We start from the raw sequence: 24,026 nt of genomic DNA on the forward strand, positions 1-24,026 counted from the left end.
ACAAGGTGGGAGGTTAGCTTACTAACTGAGCTACAGAAAGGTGTAAAGATCAGGAAGGAAGTGCCAAGGAGATACAACAAGCTGTTCATAGATGAAGCTCTGGAGACTGCCAAGCAGAGGCTCACAGCTCTGGCTACCCGCCTAAAGAGATACAGCAGAGAAGCCAACAACCCAGCTAAGGTCTACTCTCAATTTCAAGGTAGTAAGAAGACCCAGATAGACCCACCAAAGTCTGAAACTGAGCTCTACTGGAAGAGTGTCTGGGAGAAGGAGGCATTGCATAACACCAATGCCAAGTGGTTGCTCGAATTGAAAACAGACCACAGTAGCCTGTAGTAGAAACCAGTAGAAATTACCAAGAAAGAGTGTCTAAGATGAAGAGCTGGACAGCACCTGGGCCCGACATGATCCACGCCTATTGGCTCAATAAGCTAACCGCACTCCATGAACGACTGGCAGCACAGATGAATCAGCTGCTAAGATCGGGAACCCACCCAGAGTGGCTGACCCAAGGCTGTAGGGCCCGGTACCATCCAACTGCCGGCCTATAACCTGCCTGAGTGCAACATGGAAGCTCCTGTCAGACATCATAGTGGCTAAGATGAGTAGGCACATGGATCAGTACATGAGTAAAGCACAGAAAGGAACTGGCAACAACACCAGGGGAGCCAAACACCAACTACTGGTTGACAGGGCAGTCACCCAGGTCTGTAAGACCAGATCAGAAGAGGGAAGATGATCGCCACTGAAGGGGTTGAACTACCTGAAGGCAACATAGCAGATGTTCAGGATAGCTACAAATACCTAGGGATCCCACAGGCAAATGACAATCATGAGGAGGCAACACGGAGATCAGCCACAGCCAAATATCTTCAGAGGGTGAGGCAGGTCCTGAAGAGTTAGCTGAATGGCAAGAACAAGATCCAGGCAATAAACACCTACACCCAGTAATCAGATACCCTGCTGGTATAATATCCTGGCCACCAGAAGAAATGGAAGCCACTGATATCAAGACAAGGAAGCTCCTTAAGATGCATGGAGGGTTTCACCCCAAGTCCAGCTTCCTGAGGCTATACACTAAGTGGAAGACAGGAGGCCACGGGCTAGTAAGCATCAGAGCCACTATCCAGGAGGAAACAGTAAGCCTCTGGGCTTGAAGATGGCCCCCAATGATGACCTGCTGAGTGAATGCCTCAGGCAGCAGAATCCCAGTAAGGAGGACCCAGAAGAGTTGGCATCAACAGACAAGCCCCTGCATGGCATGTACCCTGACATAGCAAAAACATACCAGTGGCTGGAAAAGGCTGGACTGAAAGACAGCACAGAGGCACTGACCATGGCCACACAAGCCTTGAACACAAGGTCAATAGAGGCCGGGATCTACCACAGCAGACAAGACCCCAGGTGCAGGCTGTGCAAAGATGCCCCTGAGACAATCCAGCACATAACAGCGGGGTGTAAGAGATGCTGGCAGGGAAGGCATACATGGAACATCATAACCAGGTGGCTAGCATCGTACACAGGAACATCTGTAGCCAAGATCCTGTGGGACTTCCAGTTCCAAACAGACAAACTGGTGATGGTGAACCAACCAGACATAGTGGTGGTAGACAAAGAACAGAAGACAGTCACAGTGGTGGATGTGGCACGTTGGAGAGGTGTTCTCTTCACGGATGAATCACAGTTTTCACTGTTCAGGGCAGATGGCAGACAGCGTGTGTGGTGTTGTGTGGGTGAGCGGTTTGCTGATGTCAACATTGTGGATTGAGTGGCCCATGGTGGCAGAGGGGTTATGGTATGGGCAAGTGTATGTTATGGACAATGAACGCAGGTGCATTTTATTGATGCCATTTTGAATGCACAGAGATATCGTGACGAGATCCTGAGGCCCATTGTAGTGGCATTCATCCACGACCATCACCTCATGTTGCAGAATGATAATGCACAGCCCCATGTTGCAAGGATCTGTACACAATTCCTGGAAGCTGACAACATCCCAGTTCTTTCATGGCCAGCATACTCACCGGACATGTCACCCATTGAGCATGTTTGGGATGCTCTGGATGGGCGTATACGACAGCATGTTTCAGTTCCTGCCCATATTCGGCAACTTCGCACAGCCGTTGAAGAGGAGTGGACCAACATACCACAGGCCACAATTAACAACCTGATCAACTCTATGTGAAGGAGATGTGTTGCACTGCGTGAGGCAAATAGTGGTCACACCAGATACTGACTGGTTTTCTGACCCCCCAGACCCCCCCAGTAAAGCAAAACTGCACATTTCAGAGTGGCTTTTTATTGTGGCCAGCCTAAGGTACACCTGTGCAATATTCATGCTGTCTAATCAGCATCTTGATATATCACACCTGTGAGGTGGGGTGGATTATCTCGGCAAAGGACAAGTGCTCACTAACACAGATTTAGACAGATTTGTGAACAAGATTTGAGAGAAATGGATCTTTTGTGTATATAGAAAATGTTTTAGATCTATAAGTTCAGCTCATGACAAATGGGAGCAAAAACAAAAGTGTTGCGTTAATATTTTTATTCAGTGTGTATATACTGTATATATATTTCTCTATATTTCTATATCTTCTATAATGTTGCCTTGAAAGTCAAGATAAGTATTAGCTGAACAAAAATTTAATATTTGGGTGTTGCAATGTGCAGTAGTTTCTTTGTTCTTACCTTTGCTATTTCTTCTCTCTCCCTCTTTCTCTGTGTGTGGAGGTATGAAACTGCTGGCACTATGATACTGCAACTGGCTGGTATGGGTTTTCTTCATTTTACTGAACAAGAAATTACTAGAATCCTAAATCAGAGGTGGATTCTCTAATCTGTAATAATCTGACTGTGAAAACTTGTGTATTTAATTCTCGTAAAATGCTAGCTGTTAGCCAGTTAAGGTAGTTGTGGAGAAAGGGAACAGTATTTGGAGTTCTGTGACGTACTGACCATTTAACTGGTTGTACTCACCGAGCTGGGGGTTTGATTTGCAGGGTCGCAGGCCAATGAGACCAGATCTTTTAGGGGGTCCTGGGCCAGGTGAGGAGGATAGCGGATTGCTCCATGGGAGAAGTAGGAGGAGGGTGGGAAATGAAGAGATGAGGAAGGGTGGGGACTCCGAGACAGACCTGAACAGAGGGAGAGATGAGGCAGAGAGGAAGAAACAATACAGTAAATGGCATTTTATTCTTTGTATTCTCCTTATGGGAGTAAATCATATTTATTTGCGTGTGTGTGTTACTGACCACTGTGAACAGCTATGACTGGCCTTTGATGCTGAGTGAAGGCGCCCTGTCTTGGTGAATCTTCCTGGTGAGAGGGACTGTCCAGCTCTGCCTTCTTCACTGGAGGAGACAGACCTTAAGCACACACAAAAGCAAACATACACTCATATTCATTGGTGCAAGCACCTAAGGCACTGGCACCCTGTTATTTATTAACTTGCTGGTTTAAAGAGCAACTTAACAACAGCTCTAAATTTAGTTTTTGCTAAGCTCTGGTACCACTACTGCATTATTAGCCTCTTATTCCAATTTATCACTGTGAAACTAGAAGCCTCTCATTTGAAACGAAAACCTAACCTGGCCTTTTGCCTCAGTATAGTACCCAACTCCAATATTCAAAATATAGGGATATCTAAAATAAGAGAGGACAAGATAAGACTTCATTAATTCCCTGGTAGAGGAAATTATGGTATCTAAATAATAAAACAAATGAAAAAAGTGAAAAAAGTGTAAAATCTCAAAGTTTCATTATTCTGGTACATAACAAGAGAGTGCTTTTTTTTTTTCAAAGATTTTTATTTTGGCATTTCTGTTTTATTTAGACACTGACAGTTGGAGAGACAGAGAAGGAAGGGGGAGAGAGGGGATGACATACAACCAACAGCTTGAGCGGCAATTGAGCCTGGGCCACTGCACTTAGCCTTAATGCGTTGTACACGCTCTACCAAGTGAGCTAACAGGGGCACCCCCAAGAGAGTACATACAAGTACTCGAGTACGTACAACTCCTACATGAAAGTGGGATGCCTTACCCACTACATTACTGTGTCCATAATGCCATACAGCAGTCCCATCTCATGAAAAATAAAACGTGCTGAAAGCAGGTGAATCATGAATAGATAACCTGATAACCTCAAATTAGCCCTTATCAGATAAAATACTAGTATACTAATATGTACTATATTAGCATTAGTATACTTTAGTTTATACTTTACTTTTTCTGCTGTTTCTGACAATTTCGTCACAGCTGGGACTGCAGTGTCTTCCAACTAAAAATGCTTGAAAACTTTGTGGAGCACAGTGAGAAAAAAGAGGTGGACTAGTTATAGTGGGACAGGCAGACTGTGAGGACTAGTTATACTATAAACTGAGAATGGTCAAACAAGAAAGCTGAACCGAGAACAGATTTGTAGTGCACAAGGCTCACAGAATGACAGGTAAGTAGTCAACAACAATTACAGGAACTCCTAGGAGAGCTGCAACACTTCCATACACTGTCGTATGCATTACCTGACCTCTAATGAAACTAGTCAATAGTGCTGTTTTATGGAGCTACTTTTAGTTAGTCTTTGGTTAATTCAAGCATTACCCACATCCTTTGTTACACAGTGCAGTGATGGGTGACGGATGATGAGATTGCCAGCATAAAGGTGGATGATCACAGTAAAAAGAAAGTATAATTGCAGATCGCTAATTACTTCACATATTTCTCTGTTACAGAGCTAACATGTGAAACCATGGGAGACTGACTTTGATGACCTCATATGCCAGTGCTGGGACTTCACTGTGTGGACGAAGACAGACCAGCATGTGAAATTAAAAGCCTGAACAAAGCCCACATACACAAACTAAAGCCTGACAAACAGTCTAGCTTTGCAAATCACACCTGAGTGTCAGATTTGGCTTGAATCCAAATCCTGTTTCCTCATTGGATGAGACCTACCTGAACTCAGGAGAATGCCTGCGACATCATCAATGATATAAGAATCAACACTTGCCACCTCACCACTGTGACGAGAAGTTCCTACAGGGGGTGTATCATTCCTAATCAAATGTTTGTACTTTAAGTAGACATAGACAATGGATGGATGCTAGTTAATAATATTCTTATGCTAAACAAATGTAATAATTATTTAATAGTGAACACACACACAATTGAGAGAAATTTGATTTCTTTTGTTCTGTTCTTGTCTGTCAACAGTTTCATTATTCAGTGGGAATATAATACAGTGTTGAAAACATGTTTGTTAATATTCTTATGCTAAAACATGTAATAATTATTGAATAGTGAATAAAAGTAGGAAAATCATTCTAAAAGTTGATGTTTCTTTCCATATTTTGTAGCATTGTCAGTGGGTTTGCAAAGGGGGTCCCCGGCCAGAAGCTAATGCTGTTTGGGGGGCCATGGCATGGAAAAGTTTGGGAACCCCTGGCCTACACAACAGCCCCATCACCATCTGAGCTTGAAGAAATGCTGAACACACTAGATGAAATGAAACAAACACTAATCGCTTCTGAAGCAAGATTAAGTAGAGACTTTTGTCTGGGCAAAGACAGTTTAATGCGTGTTACTGTAAGTTTCATTGTTGTATAAGCTTTACTGTATTGCGAAATTAATGGACCACAGAGTCCTGGTGTTGCTGTTTGAGATCACGGTACTTTCTGCATTCTACATTACGTTGATTGTGTTCCATGCCATCTGGCTTTGTTTTGTTTTGTGTTAAGTTTCTGCCACTTCCCTAAAGTTGGTAAGTTGCAGTTTATCAGTTAAAAGAACTTAATTGAACTTAAACGAACTCTGAGCTGACTTTGAATGTCAGGTTTCTGTGTGTTAAAGAGATAGTTATTGTGTCTTTCCTCAGCAATTAGAGTTTCTTACAATGCATCACTTTGAGCACCCCCCCCCCCCCCCCCCCCCCACACACACACACACACACACACACACACATTCACGTACCTTTGCAGGCATTAACACGCACACCTTAACCTCCTGACTACCAGTAGTTCAAATTTGTCCTCTGTGGAGGACTCCCACCCACTGCATACTACTGAATTAACTCCTGCTGTCTACAGATAACATTTAGGGCTTTCAATGATACCAAATGTGAAGTGGTGGGGCTTTGGTACCTTTCTCTTTCTCATCAAGGAAAATGACGTCCATCAGTGCAAGCGTATTTTAGGGGAAGAGGAAAAGTAAGTGCCTAATACTTTTTATTGAGCAGATTTTGGCTTGAAATGTTGTTGGCACACTTTAGATAAGTCTCTTAATAACACATTAAAACATTGTCTGAATTATTTTAAGTGTATTTTAGCATTGTATTTAAGTGTTTAAAAAGTGTCCTGAAAAAAAAATAAATAAATAAATAAAATGTTTTCAGTATTCTAATTACCTTTTGAATTTTGGGGAATTGAAAAAAAAAAAAAAGATGTGATTGGACAATATTTTTTTCCTGGTAGTCAGGAGGTTAAGGGTGCTGTTAGTGGTATTACAACTCAGCCTGCTTGTGTTCGGAAATGTGAAAACATGTCGTCCATTGAGCTTCTCATATCTCTGTCAAGCCATGCAGTCTTGAACCTCTCTCTCTCACACACACTCTATCACATGCGTACACATATGCATTCACATGTGCATCATGTTTGCTTGCTGCATTTATGCTTGTTAGTATAATTGCTTCTGTCATAGCTGCTTGTGTTGTAGTTAGACAATGCATCTTCATTGATTGAAGGATTATTGATTGTTCATCAGTACTGAAGAAGTTAAATACATGCTCTTGTACATTTAAAAAGCAATTTAAATTGCAATTGTGTGATAATTTCTGCGCATGAGTTGTGGCAACAGCTGGTTGCGAGGGTTAGTGCTTGGAATCAACTCTTCACTGTTGACCCGATAAACATAAAATGGTATTTTAAACATTGGTATTTCAAGCGAACAGCCCCCCTTTCCAGACTGTATCCACTGTCTAGTTATTGGTCCCTGATCTCAGGGTGATGCCCTGTTATTATTAAATCATATTAATAATTTCATTGATATTAATGCAGGAATTGGTATGAATAATTATAAATATCTGCTCAAAACCAAAAGTGAACATTATAACTGAACTGGCAACTGCATATGTGATTATTGAGAAATATGCCAAAATTATATCTTTTAAGAGTAGAGGAGTGCAAATACCATATACCACCACCACCAGATAAGCTCTCACATAGCAAACAAGTAACTATTATGTATGCCACATTAAATGACTTTGAGATGCAAAGGCATTTACACATCCTCCCTTTCAGCTACTAGTATATTATACTTCTGTTGTGATTTGGCGCTATACAAATAAAATTAAATTGAATTGAATTGAATTGAATTGAATTGAATTGAATTGAATTGAATTGAATTGAATAGTCTTCACTTTGTGTGTGTGCACGTTGGTGCATGTGTATATATCTATATCTATATCTATCTAACAACGAAGGGGCATCAAATTGTACTCACTCCACCTCGCGCTCAAAACAGCTGCTTTGGCCAGCTGCTTGTGCATAACCACAAAACTGAGGTCATGTTTTTAACAGTTGTTAGATAGAATACAGTGATGTATTTAAGATGTACAACATAACTTTCCATGCTAAGGGTAAAAATTTTCATTTAATTTTCTAGGAAACATAGCTTACAGATTTGTGAGATTGTAAAAGAAATGAGAGAAAAATCTCATACTGGAGATGTGAACTTTCTGAACTTACATCTAGTTGGACTTGTAACGCACCTTTGACTATGATGAAACCATAATATATGTACATAAAGATTTTGTTGTGTGCAGCCAGTGTGCTTGCTGAACCAACATCTTGATCTTTTTTGGATGACATTTAATTTTACAGTATCTCAAGACAGAAGTTTATTCTCTGTCTTTTAGGTGACAGAAAAGTATATAAAAGCTCTGGCATGACTTCTACCTTTATGAATTTCATAATGTTCAGTTTTTGTTGTGTACATTAAATTATATGTTTATTACTGATGCCATAGTTAATGGAGTTGTCCTGAAGTACATTATATTGACAGGTATTTCCATTTTTTCCTCCCTACTGACATACATTAATGTAATGCATCTCAGTACAATATCACCAACTATGATGTTGATGCTATAACATAATTGAATTGACAACTCTAAGACAGCTATAATACATTATAGGCAACATAAAGGCAGAATTTATGGCTGAGCTGGTGAAACAGCATTAGATTGTATAGGTGTACCTAGTAAAGTGGCCACTGGTTGTATATCTCTGCAGATTCAAATCAATGATTCCTCTGTATGCTCCCCATAAGTGTGGTCACTCAAAGCACTGAGCTAAACTGTCACCTAAATTAGAGCCAATCTCAACAGTGATGGACCCGCAAACTGCAAAGTGAATTGTTTCTGTGTTGTTACTTTTGTTATCAGGGAAATTACTTGTCACCAGGACCATTCGTATAATGTTGTCTAGCAGTGGTCATGTGTAGAGGGAACTGCTGAAATGTTGCCACAGGTTAACCCCTGATTCCTGATGGTGAGGATCATACCCCATAAGTTTACCCCGCTCGGTTAGAGTGATATACAGTATGTGTACATTTGCTTAGTATGGCCCGCTGCACCGCTACCCCCAGTTTGAAAGTATGGGCCTTGAAGGATGTTATAAAAATTCAAACAGCTCTTGATAAGAAAAACGCTCCCTGCCCCTGCTTTAATGATAAGTGTTATTTGTGCATCCATTTACAGACACTGGATACAGTAAGTCTTACTCTTGTTCATATTTGGATTCTGTTACCTCCTTCCATGTCATCAGTCCAGTTTCTGGAACTGCTGGCAGGGGAGGAAGGTGAGTGGTAGTATTCCCCTCCTGGACTGTCAGCCTCTTCCTCCATAGAGCCAGACTTATGACGTTTACTCCTGCAGACACATACAAAGACAGAAATAGACATTTAGGATCATAGTTTCATGGTGCATGGTGTTACAAGTGTGCTCTGTCTGCTCCCAGAGCAGCTTATTGCTCTCAATTACAAACCATAAACATAATCCTCTACTAATATTTGACACTGTAGCCATGCTCATCATAAATCAAAAACATCCATCTGTTAGCTGCTCACCCTTTAAGGTTCCTGATTTTTTAAAAATTTTTCTCTACAGAAAATAAATGAGATAAGGGACAAAATGTGTTGCCAATCTCAAGCTACTTATTTAAAATTATTTGTACAATGTTCTTATGTTCAATTAAGAAGAAGACAACCTTTATTAGTCACATTAACACACAACATGCAAAGATAGGGAGGGAAACTGCACACGCCATGCTTCTTGTGAATTTTTCTCTGCATTTGACCCATCCTTGGTCCGTCCTTCCTCCACGGTGGACCAGGAGCGGTGGGCTAACAGCCAACTAGTGCCCAGGGACCCAGTTTCTTTTGTCACCATTGGTCAGGTGGTGATCTTCTCGCATGTTTTTTAGTGGGTTATTTTTTTAAGGAGGAAGCCCCAGGTGAACACAGGGAGAACTAGCAAACTCCACACAGAAAGGCCCCTTTCCTCGAGCAGCAGGCACCAAAGGCATGGTGGAGGACATGCCCCCAGCACCCACAGGGGGAATCGAACCGGGACATTCTAGTTGTGAGGCGACAGTGTTTCCACCGGTCCACCGTGCCACCTAAATTCCAGTTCACCTGATTTATTAAACATTTTGAGAGTATCTCTCTAAGCTGGTGTTAGCTTCTACAGCAACCCCCAACCAACTAAACTTTTAAAAGATCTCGGGCCATCTCCTGGACCTGTAGTCATTTGTAACTTAAGACTGGCATTATCCCCACAAGCTTCAGGGCATTCAATCGTTCGCAACTGGACTTGTCAGTTTGTCTTGGAAGACGTTTCGCCTCTCATCCGAGCAGGCTTCATCAGTTCTTGGCTCCTTGAGCCATGTGTGTATGGCTTTGTTTTTTTATTTTCAGAGGCAAAATTTTTGAATCTCTTTGGAAGAGATGAAAGGACAGCATTGTGTGTTGGAGATAGGTGGTGTCTCAGTCCTCCCCCTCTGTTCAGAGACGGTTTTTCAACCTTGACATGGATGGCTTCTCTCACTCCTCTTTCAAACCATCTGCCTTCTCTGTCCAGAATATGCACATTTTTATCTTCAAAGGAGTGTGCTTCCTCCTTGAGGTGCAGGTAAACAGCTGAGTCTAGACCTGAAGAGTTAGCCCTTCTGTGTTGTGCCATGTGTCTGCTCAGTGGCTGTTTTGTTTCCCCAATATATAAGTCGGTGCATTCCTCACTGCACTGGACTGCATACAACAGATTGTTCTTCTGAGTATGAAGTGTCCAGTCTTTGGGGTGCACCAGCCTTTGTCAGAGACTATTCCCAGGTTTGAAATGTTAATGTTCATCTAGCCTCTGAAAATAAAAAACAAAGCCATTCACACATGGCTCAAGGAGCCTCCCAATGACAAGAATGGGACACCAACGAGGCAGACGAATGTTGTTGACACCCAAGGGTTGCACCCTACCCTGCTTTAATGGGTGATCGTTTGCCTCACAATAGAGTGATACCATCCTTGGCTTTGGGGGTTGGCCTCACTTAGAGGATAAATACTTGAATCTAACACCATTTCATTAGACTAGAGCTGTCCTATCTAGTCTGATGAACTAATGAAGCCTGCTCAGATGAGAGGTGAAACGTTTTCCAAGACAAACTGACAAGTCCAGTTGCGAACGATTGAATGCCCTGAAGCTTACAATGACCTGGATGAATGAGAATATTCACAAGCATGTTTCTGAACATTTTGGGTTGGCTATCCTAAAAATGGTGCGGGAATATGAAAGGATGGCTCGGAAAATGGCGGATTACAGAAACCATCTCAGGTTGAACCTGAGGTGACAAAACTGCCTCACACCAGTAAGCCTACGCCTACGATCCACCATGAAAGGCTACAGGACCGACAAAATCATGGAAAACACTCAAAAACAACTGCTGAATGAGAGAGTAAGGCAGGTCAATTTCACCATTGAAAGCCTAAAAGTGAAATTTGACAACCTACAGTACAAACTTATGTCATCACTACCTGAAGATGTCTGTAAGAAAGTCATAGAATTCACATTGAAAGCCCACCTTCCCAGCACAACAAAACTAAAGACAGACAAACAAAGAAATTTCAGAACTTGCAGTCAAGACATAACACTTCCAATATGCAATTGGTCACCTGGAGGCAAAAAAGTGAAGACTCAACACAAAGGATTGAATTTTGCCATGACACCACAACAATTTCTGTCAGCAGCATCAACTCTGTGACATACAACATTGCTCAGTTTGTGGCCAACATCTTAGCACCACTGGTTGGCAAAACACCACATCACATCCAGAACTCAATGGACATTGTAAATAAGGTCCGGGACTTAAAACTAGACCCATCAGAAACAATGGTTTCCTTCGATGTCACATCGTTGTTCACATGCATTCCAACTCAGGATGCAGTGGAAACAGTGAGGCAGCAGTTGTTACAAGACAACACTTTGCAGAACACAACTACCCTTAACCCGGAGCAAATATGCCATTTACCGGAACTCTGCTTAAAAACCACCTATTTTCAATTTAGGGGGAGGTTTTACAGGCAAAAACATGGGTGTGCGATGGGTTCACCAGTATCCCCCATTGTGGCTAATCCATACATGGAGAACATGGAAAGAACAGCTCTGAACTCTTTCAAAGGAACAACACCAAGTCATTGGTACAGATATGTGGATGACACATTGGTAAAAATCCAAAGCCAAGAAGTGCAAGCCTTCACCGAGCACATTAACTCAGTGGACAAGAACATCAAATTCACTCGAGAGGATGTCGAGGACATGAGTTTGCCTTTTTTGGACTGTGATTTCCACATTGGAGAGAAGGAGCCTCCATATTGGGGTTTACAGAAAACCTACTCACACAGACCAGTACCTCCTTTTTGACTCACATCACCCACTGGAACACAAACTAGGTGTTATCAGAATTCTCCAACACAGAGCTGATAATGTTCCAACCAGCCAACACGCCAGAGACAAGGAACACAAACACCTGAGGGATGCCCTCAAAACCTGTGGTTATCCCAGCTGGTCTTTTGTGAAAAGTTCAGGTGAATTCCTTACCTTCCATATGTTGTAGAAATCCAAACTGGAATAGTTGTGAAGTCAGTTTCCTAATCTGGAGAAGTTCCTCTCAAACAAAAAATACAGGCTTGTCCAGGACGCGGAGCAAGCATGGTGAGGGCGATTAAAAATGCATGCGAAATGGGAAAAAAACCTCCTCGCACAGGTGATCGCTCAGATTGCAGGCGATGCTACCATAATGTTATATCAATATTCGTTGTTCTTTAGGAAAACTGTATCGTTTTGTTTCATGGCTTTCAGACATGCAAAAAAACTACTACTCCCTGCGTGCAATGCAAAGTTCAAGGCAGCTCAGCTATTATTGCGTTGAAGGCTGTGGGCTGAGTTGTGTCCTTGAGTTGTCAGTCGAGTGATACTGTGAGTTGATGAGAGAGAATTTAGAGAAATTAAGTCGATTAGCTAGTTAGCAATAGTAACGTTAGTGTTACTGGTAACGATACTTGGGACACGTTGGTGGATGATGTTGATGTGAAGGCTATCACCCCCCTCCCCATCCCACTGCAATTACTGTTCTTGTGCTTTATTGTAAAACTGAGAGCCTGTACAAACATATGTTACTTTTTTTTCAGTTACCGTTTATTTTAATTATTTGGATTGCTTCAGTTGTGACATAATTTACTGATGATTTGTTGTCTATGTCATACATTTATCATTATGCTTTTACAAACACACTTATATTTGTCTTAACTACTTTATTTCTTGTAAAATTACTAAACAATACTAAACTGAATATTAAACACTGGTTTGAAGTCTGCCTTTGTATGGATGGACAGATCATATCGTGCACCCTCATCTGCCAGGCACATCCAAGACTGCTTGCATTCCTAGTTTAGATTTGTGTTTTGTTGGTTTAAATTTTATATAGAATATGTAAGTACTAAGACTATTTTGAAACCCACTTGGTTTCACATGGGTATTTGAATCGGTTTCACATGGGAGTTTATATGGCTTGCACATGTAAAAACATGAGTTTCACATGTAATAATATGGGTTTCACATGGAATCCCATGGGTTTCACATGTAATCACATGGGTTTCACATGGGAGTCTATATGGGTTACACATGTAATAACATGGGTTACACATGTGATAAAATGGATTTCACATGGAATCACGGGTTTCACATGGGAGTCTATATGGGTTACACATGTAATAACATGGGTTACACATGTAAAAACATGAGTTTCACATGTGATCACATGGGTTTCACATAGGAATTTACATCGGTTTCACATGGAATCCCATGGGTTTCACATAGGAATTTGCATGGGTTTCACATGTAATCACATGGGTTTCACATATTTAACATGTTTTTACATGTTAAATTCACATGTGCAAAATCACATGTCCATATAATCACATGTGACCACATGTGATTTGCACACATGACATTCGTGTGGTTTTTCTGTAAGGGGTGATCTGAGGACTGGTGTGAAATGGTCCATTTTTCTGGTGTTTGTAAGGACTCATGCATCAGCATTTTGAATCAGCTGTAGTTGCCTAATTGTTTTTTTGTTTAGGCCAATAAGGACTCCATTGCAATAGTCCAACCTACTGAAAATAAATGCATGAACGAGTTTTTCCATGTCTTCTTTGGACAGACATCCCTTAATTCTGGTTATATTTTTCAGGTGGTAGTAGGCTGATTTGGTAATGAGCTTTAAATGATTGATAAAATTCAGGTCAGAATCAATAATTACACCTAGATTTCTGGCTTTATCTGTTGTTGTCAGTGACATGGAGTTAGGGTGAGCACTGATCTTTGACCTTTCATTTTTGGGGCCAAATACAATCACTTCTGTCTTATCTGCATTAAGCTGAAGAAAATTCTGGCACATCCACTCATTGATTTGATGAATACACTCACTCAGTGAAAGTAAAGGACTGTAATCATGTGATGACACAGAAATATAAAGTTGTGTATCATCTGCGTAAGTATGATAAGAAATATTATGATGCTCCATAATCTGAGCTAGGGGCAACATGTAGATATTGAAAAGAAGTGGTCCGAGAATGGACCCTTGTGGCACCCCACACATCATCTTTTTTCGTTCAGACACATGCTCACCAATTGACACAAAGTAGTCTCTATCTTGTAAATAGGATTTGAACCAGTGTAGTACAGTCCCAGTAAGTCCCACCCACATTTTCCAGTCTGTCAAGAAGTATGTTATGATCAACTGTATCAAAGGCAGCACTAAGATCTAATAATACTAAGACTGAGCTTTTGGAGGCATCATTATTCAGATGTATGTCATTTAAAACATTGATAAGTACAGTCTCAGTGCTGTGGTGTGGACGAAATCCAGACTGAAATGCATTGAAAAGGTTGTTCTGCATCATGAAAGCATGCGTTTGTTGAAAAACAACCTTTCAATAATTTTTCCCAGAAAGGGTAGATTTGATATTGGCCTGTAGTTACTTATTACTGAAGCATCCAGATGAGTCTTTTTCAGGAGAGGTTTAATGACTGCAGTTTTCAAGGCCTGGGAAAACTGACCGGACTGAAGGGAATTATTTATTATCTGCAACACATCTGGAGCTATACAATGAAAAACATTTTTAAAAAACTTTTTTGGCAGAGTATCAAGGCAGCATGTTGTGGATTTTAACTGTGATACAGTTTCTGTCAGCCTTGTATGATTTAGAAGGTTAAAATGTGCTAGATTAACTGGAGAACAAGAAGGCACAGATTGTCTTATCCTTGAAATTTTATCTGTAAAAAAGGCTGCAAAATCATTGCATGACTTGTTGGATAGCAGCTCAGGAGGGACTGATGCTGTGGGGTTTGTCAGTCTATCCACAACAGAAAACAAAATGCGGGCATTATTACAGTTTCTGTTCATAATCTCTGAGAAAAATGCTTGCCTTGCCTTCTTTAGTTCATGGTTATAGGTGTGGAGACTGTTTTTGTAAATCTCCTAAAGAACCTGGAGTTTGGTTTTTCACCACCTGCGCTCTGCCTGTCTCCAGACTCTTTTCTGGACTTTGACCAGTGTGGTGTTTCTCCAAGGTGCCTCTTTCCTTCCAAACTTTGGTCTTAACTGGGGCGATGGAGTCAATAATAGTCATAACTTTGGAACTGAAACTATTTACAAGGTCATCAGTTGAAGCTGAGGGCAGTGTTGGTGATGGTGTAAAAGACTGAGTGAAGACTGCACAGGTGTTATCATTAATATAACGCTTTTTGATTACCTCTGTTCCACTTTTGTTAAGAATAGCAGGTGTTGCCATTTTAAATGACACACAGTAATGATCGGAAAGAGCAACATCCTTCACCACAACCTCAGAGATATTAAGCCCTTTGGAGATAACCAAATCTAATATATGTGTCATGGTCTCGGGGTTTTTCGTTATGTCTGATTATTTACATCTGTTCTTTTTCCGTTTCACCACAGCTGATCTCGGAGCGGAGAGGCGGAGGCACGAGGGCGAGGCACACGAGTCGCACCTGCAGCGCATCGGCAATCAGCCGGCTTTCATATGCTCCAAGCATGCTCGTTTCTGTGCCAGACTATTCTCATGTCCAGCCATGATTCCCTCATGTCTCTTGCTCTCGTGCCAGTAGCTAGTTACCTACGTGCTTTGTCTACAGTGTGTTTTCCTCCGGCAGTTTTTTAGAGCGTGAGTTTTTTGTTACAAGCATTAATAAGACTTGTTTCTCCCTTTTGGAGTTTTTCGGTTTGTTTGTCCACTTTTAGTTCTTTACTGTTTGAGAGGGTTTTTTCAGCCAGTTTTTGTGTTGGGCGAGTTTTCAGTTCTAGCAATAGTAAGTCTAGTCTCTCCCTTTTGGAGCTCTTTTGGTTTTGTGTTGTACTTTGATTTTTTCCCGTTCCCAGTGATTTTCAGTTGTACTTTGTTTATTAATAAAGACTCTGTTTTGGTTCTGGCCTTGTTTTCTCTCACACAACAATATGCCCTTTGTTATGTGTTGAATGTGTTACATGCTGAGATAGGCCAAAGTGATCCAGAATGTTTAAAAGTTCTTTAGCACATCCATCTTTGAGATTATCAACATGAATGTTGAAGTCACCCACTAACACAACACACTCAAAATCAATACAAACAACAGACAGTAGATTGGCAAACTCATCAGAAAACTTTGCATTGTATTTTGGGGGTTTGTAGATGGTTACGAAGGCTGAACGACAAAACATAAAATCAAGTTTGTGCTTGATGATAAAGTCATTGATTAAGAATGATTTGCCTGCCAAAGACCTAACATTTAAAAGAGCTAAGTTAAGTTGGCTAAAAACCTGGTGGAGGACATGAGGCATCCCCTTTTTTGCTCTGGCATCCCTCATGGTTAGAGCATACAGGCGGGGGGAGAGTTGGTTCTCCTTCATGTTTTGGTGTTTGCTGCTTTTGTTTGGATTCCTCTTGTCTCTTGTCCTTGGGAGTGGGAACAGTGTGACGCAGGAAGAAGGTTGGAGGCAAAAAGTTTTACTCCTGACTTGTTTAGGGAAAGTCTGTGTTTACGGAAAGTCCTGTCTGTGGCCCCAGAAAAAGTAAAAATTGTCAATAAAATGCACTGAGTGGACATCACATGCAGTTGAAAGCCATCTGTTTACTGCCAACAATCTGCTGAATCTCTTTCCTCCTCCTCTGACTGGTGGTAAGGGCCCACTGAAGAAGACTTCAGCATTCAGAGAGCTCACTGCATTTAGCAGTTTAAATAAATCTCGTTTGAGCACTTCAGATTGTCGTTTTGCAATATCATTTGCCCCTGTGTGCAGTACAAGGTATTTCAGAGTTGGAACTTCTGCAACAATACTGAGGATTTTGTCGGTCATGTTGGAGACTGTATCATCAGGAAAGTACAACACTTTTGTGTTTCTGCCGTACATTCTTCCCACATCTTTGAGGATTTTGTCGGTCATGTTGGAGACTGTATCATCAGGAAAGCACAACACTTTTGTGTTTCTGCCGTATATTCTTCCCACATCTTTGATAGCAGAATCACCAACAACCAGAGTCTCAGGACCAGTCAGTAGCTTTCCAGCTTCTGACTTCCTGTCAGGCCTTACCCTTCTCTGTGAGTCTGAGAAGTTATCCAGGTTTTCAGTTGGAGATCCAGGGTCCTGCAATAGTGGAGCAAACCGATTTTGTAACTCCACACTAGCTGGTTTGGGAGATTTGTTGCTCATCTTCCCTTTAGATTTTAGCCACGGCTGTGTCTTACTCTGCACAGGTGTTGAGGAGGATGATAATGCAGGCCAGCCTGTCGCATCACAGATCTCTGGGCGCTGGGTTCTACCTGTTGGGCTTTGCCCCGAGAGCATTCCAGGGAGGACTGATACTGGCAGATTTATTACCTGATACACAGCCCTTTAGTTTCGTGGGAGCTGTATCAGAGCTAATTAGCTGGATGTTAGCATTCTCCAGTATGCTGTTTTGAGTCAGTGGCAAAGTGCTGTCATTTCCACAATGTCCTTTCACTTCTGCATTTATTTCCAGATGCTGAGCTTTAGTTTCCAGCACTGCAACCTGCTGCAGAAGTTTGTAGAGGTCATCTATGGAGAAATGAGGCATCTTGGTGCTAATTAGCTTTAGCTGCCAGCAGGCTTTTTCTGTTGTTAGGCCAAAGCAGGCTTTTCTGTCAGTAGGCCAGAGCAGAGTGTATCCATGAAATACCAGAGGTCGCAAGGGTCATCCACAACTTTTAAATATTTGTCCATAAAATATGTCTTTAGATGTCCAATTCAGCCAAAAATTAAAACTTTCAAGTTTGGAGGAGTTTGCATGTTCTCCCCGTGTTCCATAAAATTAAACCCCCCTCTAAAAAACATGCATGAAGACCATGGTGAAGAAAAAGAAACTGGGTCCCCGGGCCCCGGTCAGATGGTAGCCCACTGCTCCTGGTCTGCCACGGAGGAAGGACTACCAGGATGGGTCAAAAGCGGAGAGGAAATTTCACCAAGCATGGCATGTGTGTGTGCATGTACTATGTGGTGTGACAATTAAGGATGTCTTCTTCTTCCTCTTGAGCTAAACCACTTTTTCAACAGGTTTAGCTCACAACCATGAGTGGCCCTACACTCCCCCCGGAGGAATACAAAGCAGTGGTGGACAATTTTGTGGAATGGTCTGGTCGAAATCACCTGCTGCTTAACGTGGCCAAGACCAAGGAGATGGTGATTGATTTCAGAAGGAACGGGACCACCACACAACCACTGTGTATTCTGGGGAAGGATGTCACAGTGGTGGAGGATTACAAATACCTCGGAGTGCAGCTTGACAACAGACTGAATTGGAAAACTAACATCAACGCTGTTTAAGCAGACTCTATTTCCTGAGGAGGAGGAGGCTCAGATCATTCAATGTGTGCAGCAAGATGTTGGAGATCTTCTACCAGTCTGTTGTTGCTAATGCACTCTCCTTTGCTGCAGTGTGCTGGGGGAGCTGCATCGGAGCTGGAAACATCACCATACTTAACAAACATATCAGAAAGGCCGGCTCCATTACTGGCTGCAAATTTGACATTTTTGAGGAGGTGGTGGAGAAGAGGACACTGGACAGACTGTTATCCATCATGGATAACCCTGAACATCTTGTGGACAGACACCAGAGCTCCTTCTCCAATAGACTGCTCCAGCTCCGCTGTCAGAAGGACCAATTCAGGAAATCATTCCTGCCACGAGCCATCACACTGTACAATAGTAACTTAAACCTCACAAACCCCAGTATTTCAGTGTTACATATTATCTGCACTACTGCAATAGTGCACATACTGTCTGTTGTATACATTTATTTATCATCTTCAACTTGCTGATTTTTGGCTTCTGGTATATAGTTTATAGCTCTGGCTCACTCTCTCTTTTAAGAATTGATGTCAATACTTGTTTATATATTTAACTATATTGTTTTTTATTATATTATTGTAATATTATATAATATGTATTATAATTATAATACATATTATATAACTATATATTTATATATAGTTGTTATATTTTAACAACTGCTGTTATTCCTGTTTATATATATATATTTTCTGTTTGTCATATTTTGAAACAATTGCTATTATTCTATGTTTAGATACTTAGTCATATTTTAAGAATTTTCTACACTTATATTCTCTTGAGAAAAAGTCTTTTTCTCTTAGTTTTTCCATTCTCATCCTTATTCCCCTTTGTTGTATGTATTTTGTGGTTGTCTGTGTGTTTAAACCGCTACTGCAACAGAATAATTTTCCAAACTGGGATCAATAAAGAAACAGGAGGACAGGACAGCTGCATGTGTATGTAACAGAATGGGTCACATGTACACATGTACACTCACTGTCCCGTTAGATTACACTCATTACCACATGTATGAACATAGTATGAATTCACATATTTATCCTGTATGGAAGAATTATATATCACACTGTCCACCATATCATGCCCAAAAGAGCTGTTAAGGTTTTGAAACAAGCCATAAAGTTTACACAGAACATGTCTGTAATTGCACAAAAGCACATGCACAGTTCCTGACACCAGAAAAGCATTGCTTCCCATGAAAATTACTGACGACTGCTGCAGATCTCCCCCCATTTTGCCAGCAGTTCAAGTTTAACTACCAAAAGAACAGTTTGTTGAAAGCGTGCTGCATCTCATACAGATGCACAAGGTACTCTTTAGCATGTGTATGAAACACTGAGGGATGTGATGACACTCTGGGAATGAGAACGGGTTAACCAAGAACAGACGAAAGAACATATCTATACACTTTGCTCAGACGGAGTTACTGTGATGAGAAATCGCGGAAATCACTGACAGATTTCAGCACTGTCGAAACCACTCTTGGAGGAGGAATATGCTCTTTAATACCACCATGGTGGTGAGATCGGAACACCTGCAGACACAGGGATTTGACAGACAGAGTAGTCAGGAACAGGCTAGATTGAATACTGGAGATCAGGTTGGCAAGGAGCACTGGAGAGTCTGGCAAGACGCATACACAATCTGGCAACTAGAAAGAATGAGACAGCGCTGCTTAAATACCCTCCTGATAAGATAAGATAAGATAAGATAAGATAAGATAAGATAAGATAAGATAAGATAAGATAGACTTTATTTATCCCATAATAGGGGAAATTCACGTTACAGCAGCAACAAGACAGAGTGCAAGAAGTCAGAGGACAAGAAGACAAAAAAATATTGCACAAGTGTTATGTACCCTATGGTAATTTACAATATATACAATACATACACACTTAGGTAATTTAAAAATGACGATTGCACATGAGACCAGAGGAAAAATGTGAGATGTGATCCGGTTATCAGTACAACTTGCATTTGAGTGGATGTTATTGTGCACTGTTATACAGTCTGATGGCTGTGGGCAGGAAAGACCTGTGGTAGCGCTCCTACCTGTAAAAGTCTTGTGCTGAAAGAGCTACTTAGGGTCCTTACAGTGTCATGCAGGGGGTGGGAGGAGTTGTCCATGATGGATGTCAGCTTGGCTGACATCCTTCTGTCCGCCACCTCCTCGATGGAGTCCAAGGGCAGCCCAGGACAGAGCTGGCTCCCTTAACCAGTTTGTTAAGTCTCTTCCTGTCTCTGTCCGTGTTGCCCCCTCCCCAGCACACTATGGCATAAAACACTGCAGAGGCCACCACAGTGTCATAGAAAGTCTGGAGTAGAGCCCTGCACACACCAAAGGACCTCAGTCTCCTCAGCAGGTGTAGGCAACTCTGGCCCTTCCTTAGTATTGTCTGCCCAGTCCAGTTTATTGTTGAGGTGAACACCCAAGTACTTAAATGAGTCCACCATGTCAATGACTGAGCCCTGGATGTTCAGGGGAACACTGGATGTGAGGGGAAGGTTTCCTTCGGAACCAATAACCATCTCCCTGGTCTTGCTGGTGTTAAGGATCAGGTGGTTCTGCTGACACCAGTCCTCGTCCATTCCTCTGACACACACTAACAATGGCACTATCATCATAGAACTTCTGCAGATGACAGAGAGTGGAGTTATGCCCTGGGGGGGCCCTGTGCTGCTGACTACCACATCTGACACACAACTGTGTAGCCTCACGTACTGTGGTCCGTCAGTGAGGTAGTCGATGGTCCACGCAGCCAGCTGTTGGTCCACACCAGCCACCTCCATTTTCCCCTGCAGCATTAACGGCTGGATGGTGTTGAAAGCACTGGAGAAGTCAAAAAGCATGACTCCCACAGTGTTCCCAGGGGACTCCAGGTGAGAAAGGGTCTGGTGTGGCGGGTAGGTGATGGCGTCGTCCACCCTGATGACAGGTCGGTAGGCGAACTGCAGTGGGTCCAGTGCAGAGCTCACCTGGGCACGGAGGTGGCCGAGGACGATCCTCTCCATGGTCTTCATGAGGTGGGAGGTCAGGGTGACAGGTCTGTAGTGGCTTGGTTCCCTGAGATGGGCTGTTTTTGGAACCGGCACCATGCAGGAGGTCTTCCACAGGAGGTCTGATGAGCCCAATAGGCTAAGTGTGCAGGTATGGGGCGTGGCTGAAAAGCTGCAGCACAGGTAATTGCTGGGCTGGACTGTGACATTTTCCTTAATTGATAGCAGAGTAAATTTCATATATCTTTCAATATTAATGTTTTAATTGGTAACGGTGGAGGATGGATATGAAACTTTTTGTGTATAAAATCATGATTAAACAATTCATCCAAAAAGATTTGCAACAGAATGACTCTCTTCTCTGGTTGAAACAAACAGAGGAGCAGGAAGAGGCCTGACTGGTGATAACAACCATTACTAATTACATTACTAATCCTGAACCTTGAGTTGATCTAGCCTGAGATAGGAAACTCAGAGTTTCCGGTTTCAGCACAGGTGATTTGAGTTAGTTCAATCAACTCAGAGTAGATTAACTCAGAGTTAAGCGCGTGCACCACGGCTATAAAAAGCCAACATCAATGGAGCCCCAATTCGACGAGTCACCATGGCAACAGGGAAGAGAAGGGCTGCGTTTTTTACCGCACTAGAGCTGGAAATCTTAATGCGCTTCATATGGCGAGTTTGAACACGTTTTTAGAAAAAAGTGCAACACCGCTGCAGCTGCAAAAGAGAGAGAGACGACGTGGGAGAACATTGCTGCTCGGGTCAATGCGTAAGTTTAAACGCAGTCCTTTGCAATCACAATAATATTACAGGGGAAAACTGCTTGAAGGGTAGCTCATTAATTTATTTCATGTAGGTGCAATCCCGCGGGGGAGAAGCGCACTTGGCAGCAGCTTAAGATGAAATATAAAAACATTGTTCAAACAGGTAAGACCTCAGCATAATTTAATAGGGGTACCTCATTTTGATCATGTTTTACATTGTAAAGTAAATATTAAGTGGCTGTTGTTTTATCCCCAACATAATGCTGTTTTCACACACATAAATGTCTTCTCATCTATATCATATTCTGTTAAATAATTAGGCCTATTTAAACCAACACAGACTTCTGCTCAGCCAACAGAAAGAAGGCAGATGCCCGCAAAACGGGTGGTGGCCCAACACTGCCACCTCTAGCGGAGGCAGAGGAGCTGGCCCTAAGCCAGAATTTAGGAAGGCCAGTGGCTGAGGGAATCCCTGGAGGGAGCTCATCTTCAGAGCTCACCCCCAAAGACACAAGTGCCTTTATAAAATGTAATATGACTAGGCCTATATATCTTTTTTTAAAGCCTATTCATAAAAATATTTATTTCCCTTTCATGTTGTTTTTTTCCCTTTTTTCCAAACAGATTCTGATGGTGCTACAGTATCTGCCTGGTGGAGCCTTCTCACGCCACAACAGACCTTGTGACTGTAAGTAGGCAATACGCCAAAGATTTTGCCAAATGGTAGTTTAAGTATACTGAAACATATCACTCATCTAGGATGAAGAGCACGAGGAAACTGTGTCTGCTGCCTTTACAGAGGTGGATCCAGAAAGGCCTATAGAGGTAACATCTTGATATGTTACTGATAGTTCTCTTCCCATTTACATTTCTTAACATTCTGGTGGAATATAGAGTGTGACATTTATCCTACACTGAAGTATTAACACATTCTCATCCTTTTTCACAGGGCATGGCTGGGCAGCAGCAGGAGAGTCCCTCAACTTCCACTGCACAGATTGACACAGTAAGATGGATGTTCAGTAAACACCAGAGGCTCATTCTGTGGAATTCATGTGTAACTGTATAATTTAACGTCCTCCTTATGTATTCCCACTTACCAGTAAAAGAGATTTATAAAATTCACCTGCTGAAAAAAATCCAAAAAACCAACAAAGAAATGCAATACTTGGACCGCCAGATTAGGAGGGCAGCTCTAGAAATTGAAATACTGGAGCACAAATTAGAGGTGGGTGCATGGTCACAGGTGAATTATGTTAATTATGTTAACTATTGGAACATTAACTAATCTAGCTCTTGTATTTGTAGGAAATACAGAAGACCAAATGAAGTGTGTATTGTGTCTTTATTTGACTGCTGTGGTAGTGATGATGGTGACTCAATCTCTGAAGTGACTATGGCATATGGTGTCTCTGACCGCTCTGCCATCCGGCATAGATGGCGGGTGGATGGGGTCATCATCAGGGTCTTCAATTTGTAGGGCAGGGTGTTGCAATATTATGAAGAACAACACATGCCACAATAATATCACAGGCCCTCTCAGGGGTCACCCTGAGGTGACATAGGCACTGGAAACAGGCTTTCAGCAGGCCTATGGTCATCTCCACCCGGGCTCTCGTCCTGCAGTGAGCCCGGTTGAAGTTCTGTTGGGGGCCTGGTTCAGGGTCAGGGTAAGGAGTCAGCAGCCTGGGTTGGCATGGGTAACCTCTGTCACCCAGCAGAAGGCCATCAAACTCTCCTGTAATGTGTAGTGGACACATCAGAGTATATTAAAGGAGGGAGACAAGTGAATTATATTGTGC

General features: G+C 42.0%; 1 protein-coding gene across 7 annotated transcripts in view; it reads right to left on the reverse strand.

The window, feature by feature from the left end:
- The window catches only part of nfic (nuclear factor I/C), a 157,225-nt gene that overhangs the window by 36,463 nt on the left and 96,736 nt on the right, over nucleotides 1-24,026 (reverse strand). For 6 of the 7 annotated variants that reach the window (XR_011602101.1, XR_011602102.1, XR_011602103.1 and 3 more), the window contains exons 8-10: nucleotides 8,801-8,922; nucleotides 3,255-3,368; nucleotides 2,980-3,137 (exon numbers count right to left, since the gene is read on the reverse strand). Coding sequence is in view for 4 of the 7 variants with exons in the window: in XM_070960285.1 (XP_070816386.1) it covers nucleotides 2,980-3,137; nucleotides 3,255-3,368; nucleotides 8,801-8,922 (394 nt within the window). In the remaining 3 variants the exon portion in view is untranslated. The remainder of the gene's footprint in view (nucleotides 1-2,979; nucleotides 3,138-3,254; nucleotides 3,369-8,800; nucleotides 8,923-24,026) is intronic. The other variant, XM_070960288.1, reaches the window with a different exon arrangement.

This window comes from Chaetodon trifascialis, chromosome 4 (genome assembly GCF_039877785.1).
Source record: "Chaetodon trifascialis isolate fChaTrf1 chromosome 4, fChaTrf1.hap1, whole genome shotgun sequence".
NCBI lineage: Eukaryota > Metazoa > Chordata > Actinopteri > Chaetodontiformes > Chaetodontidae > Chaetodon > Chaetodon trifascialis.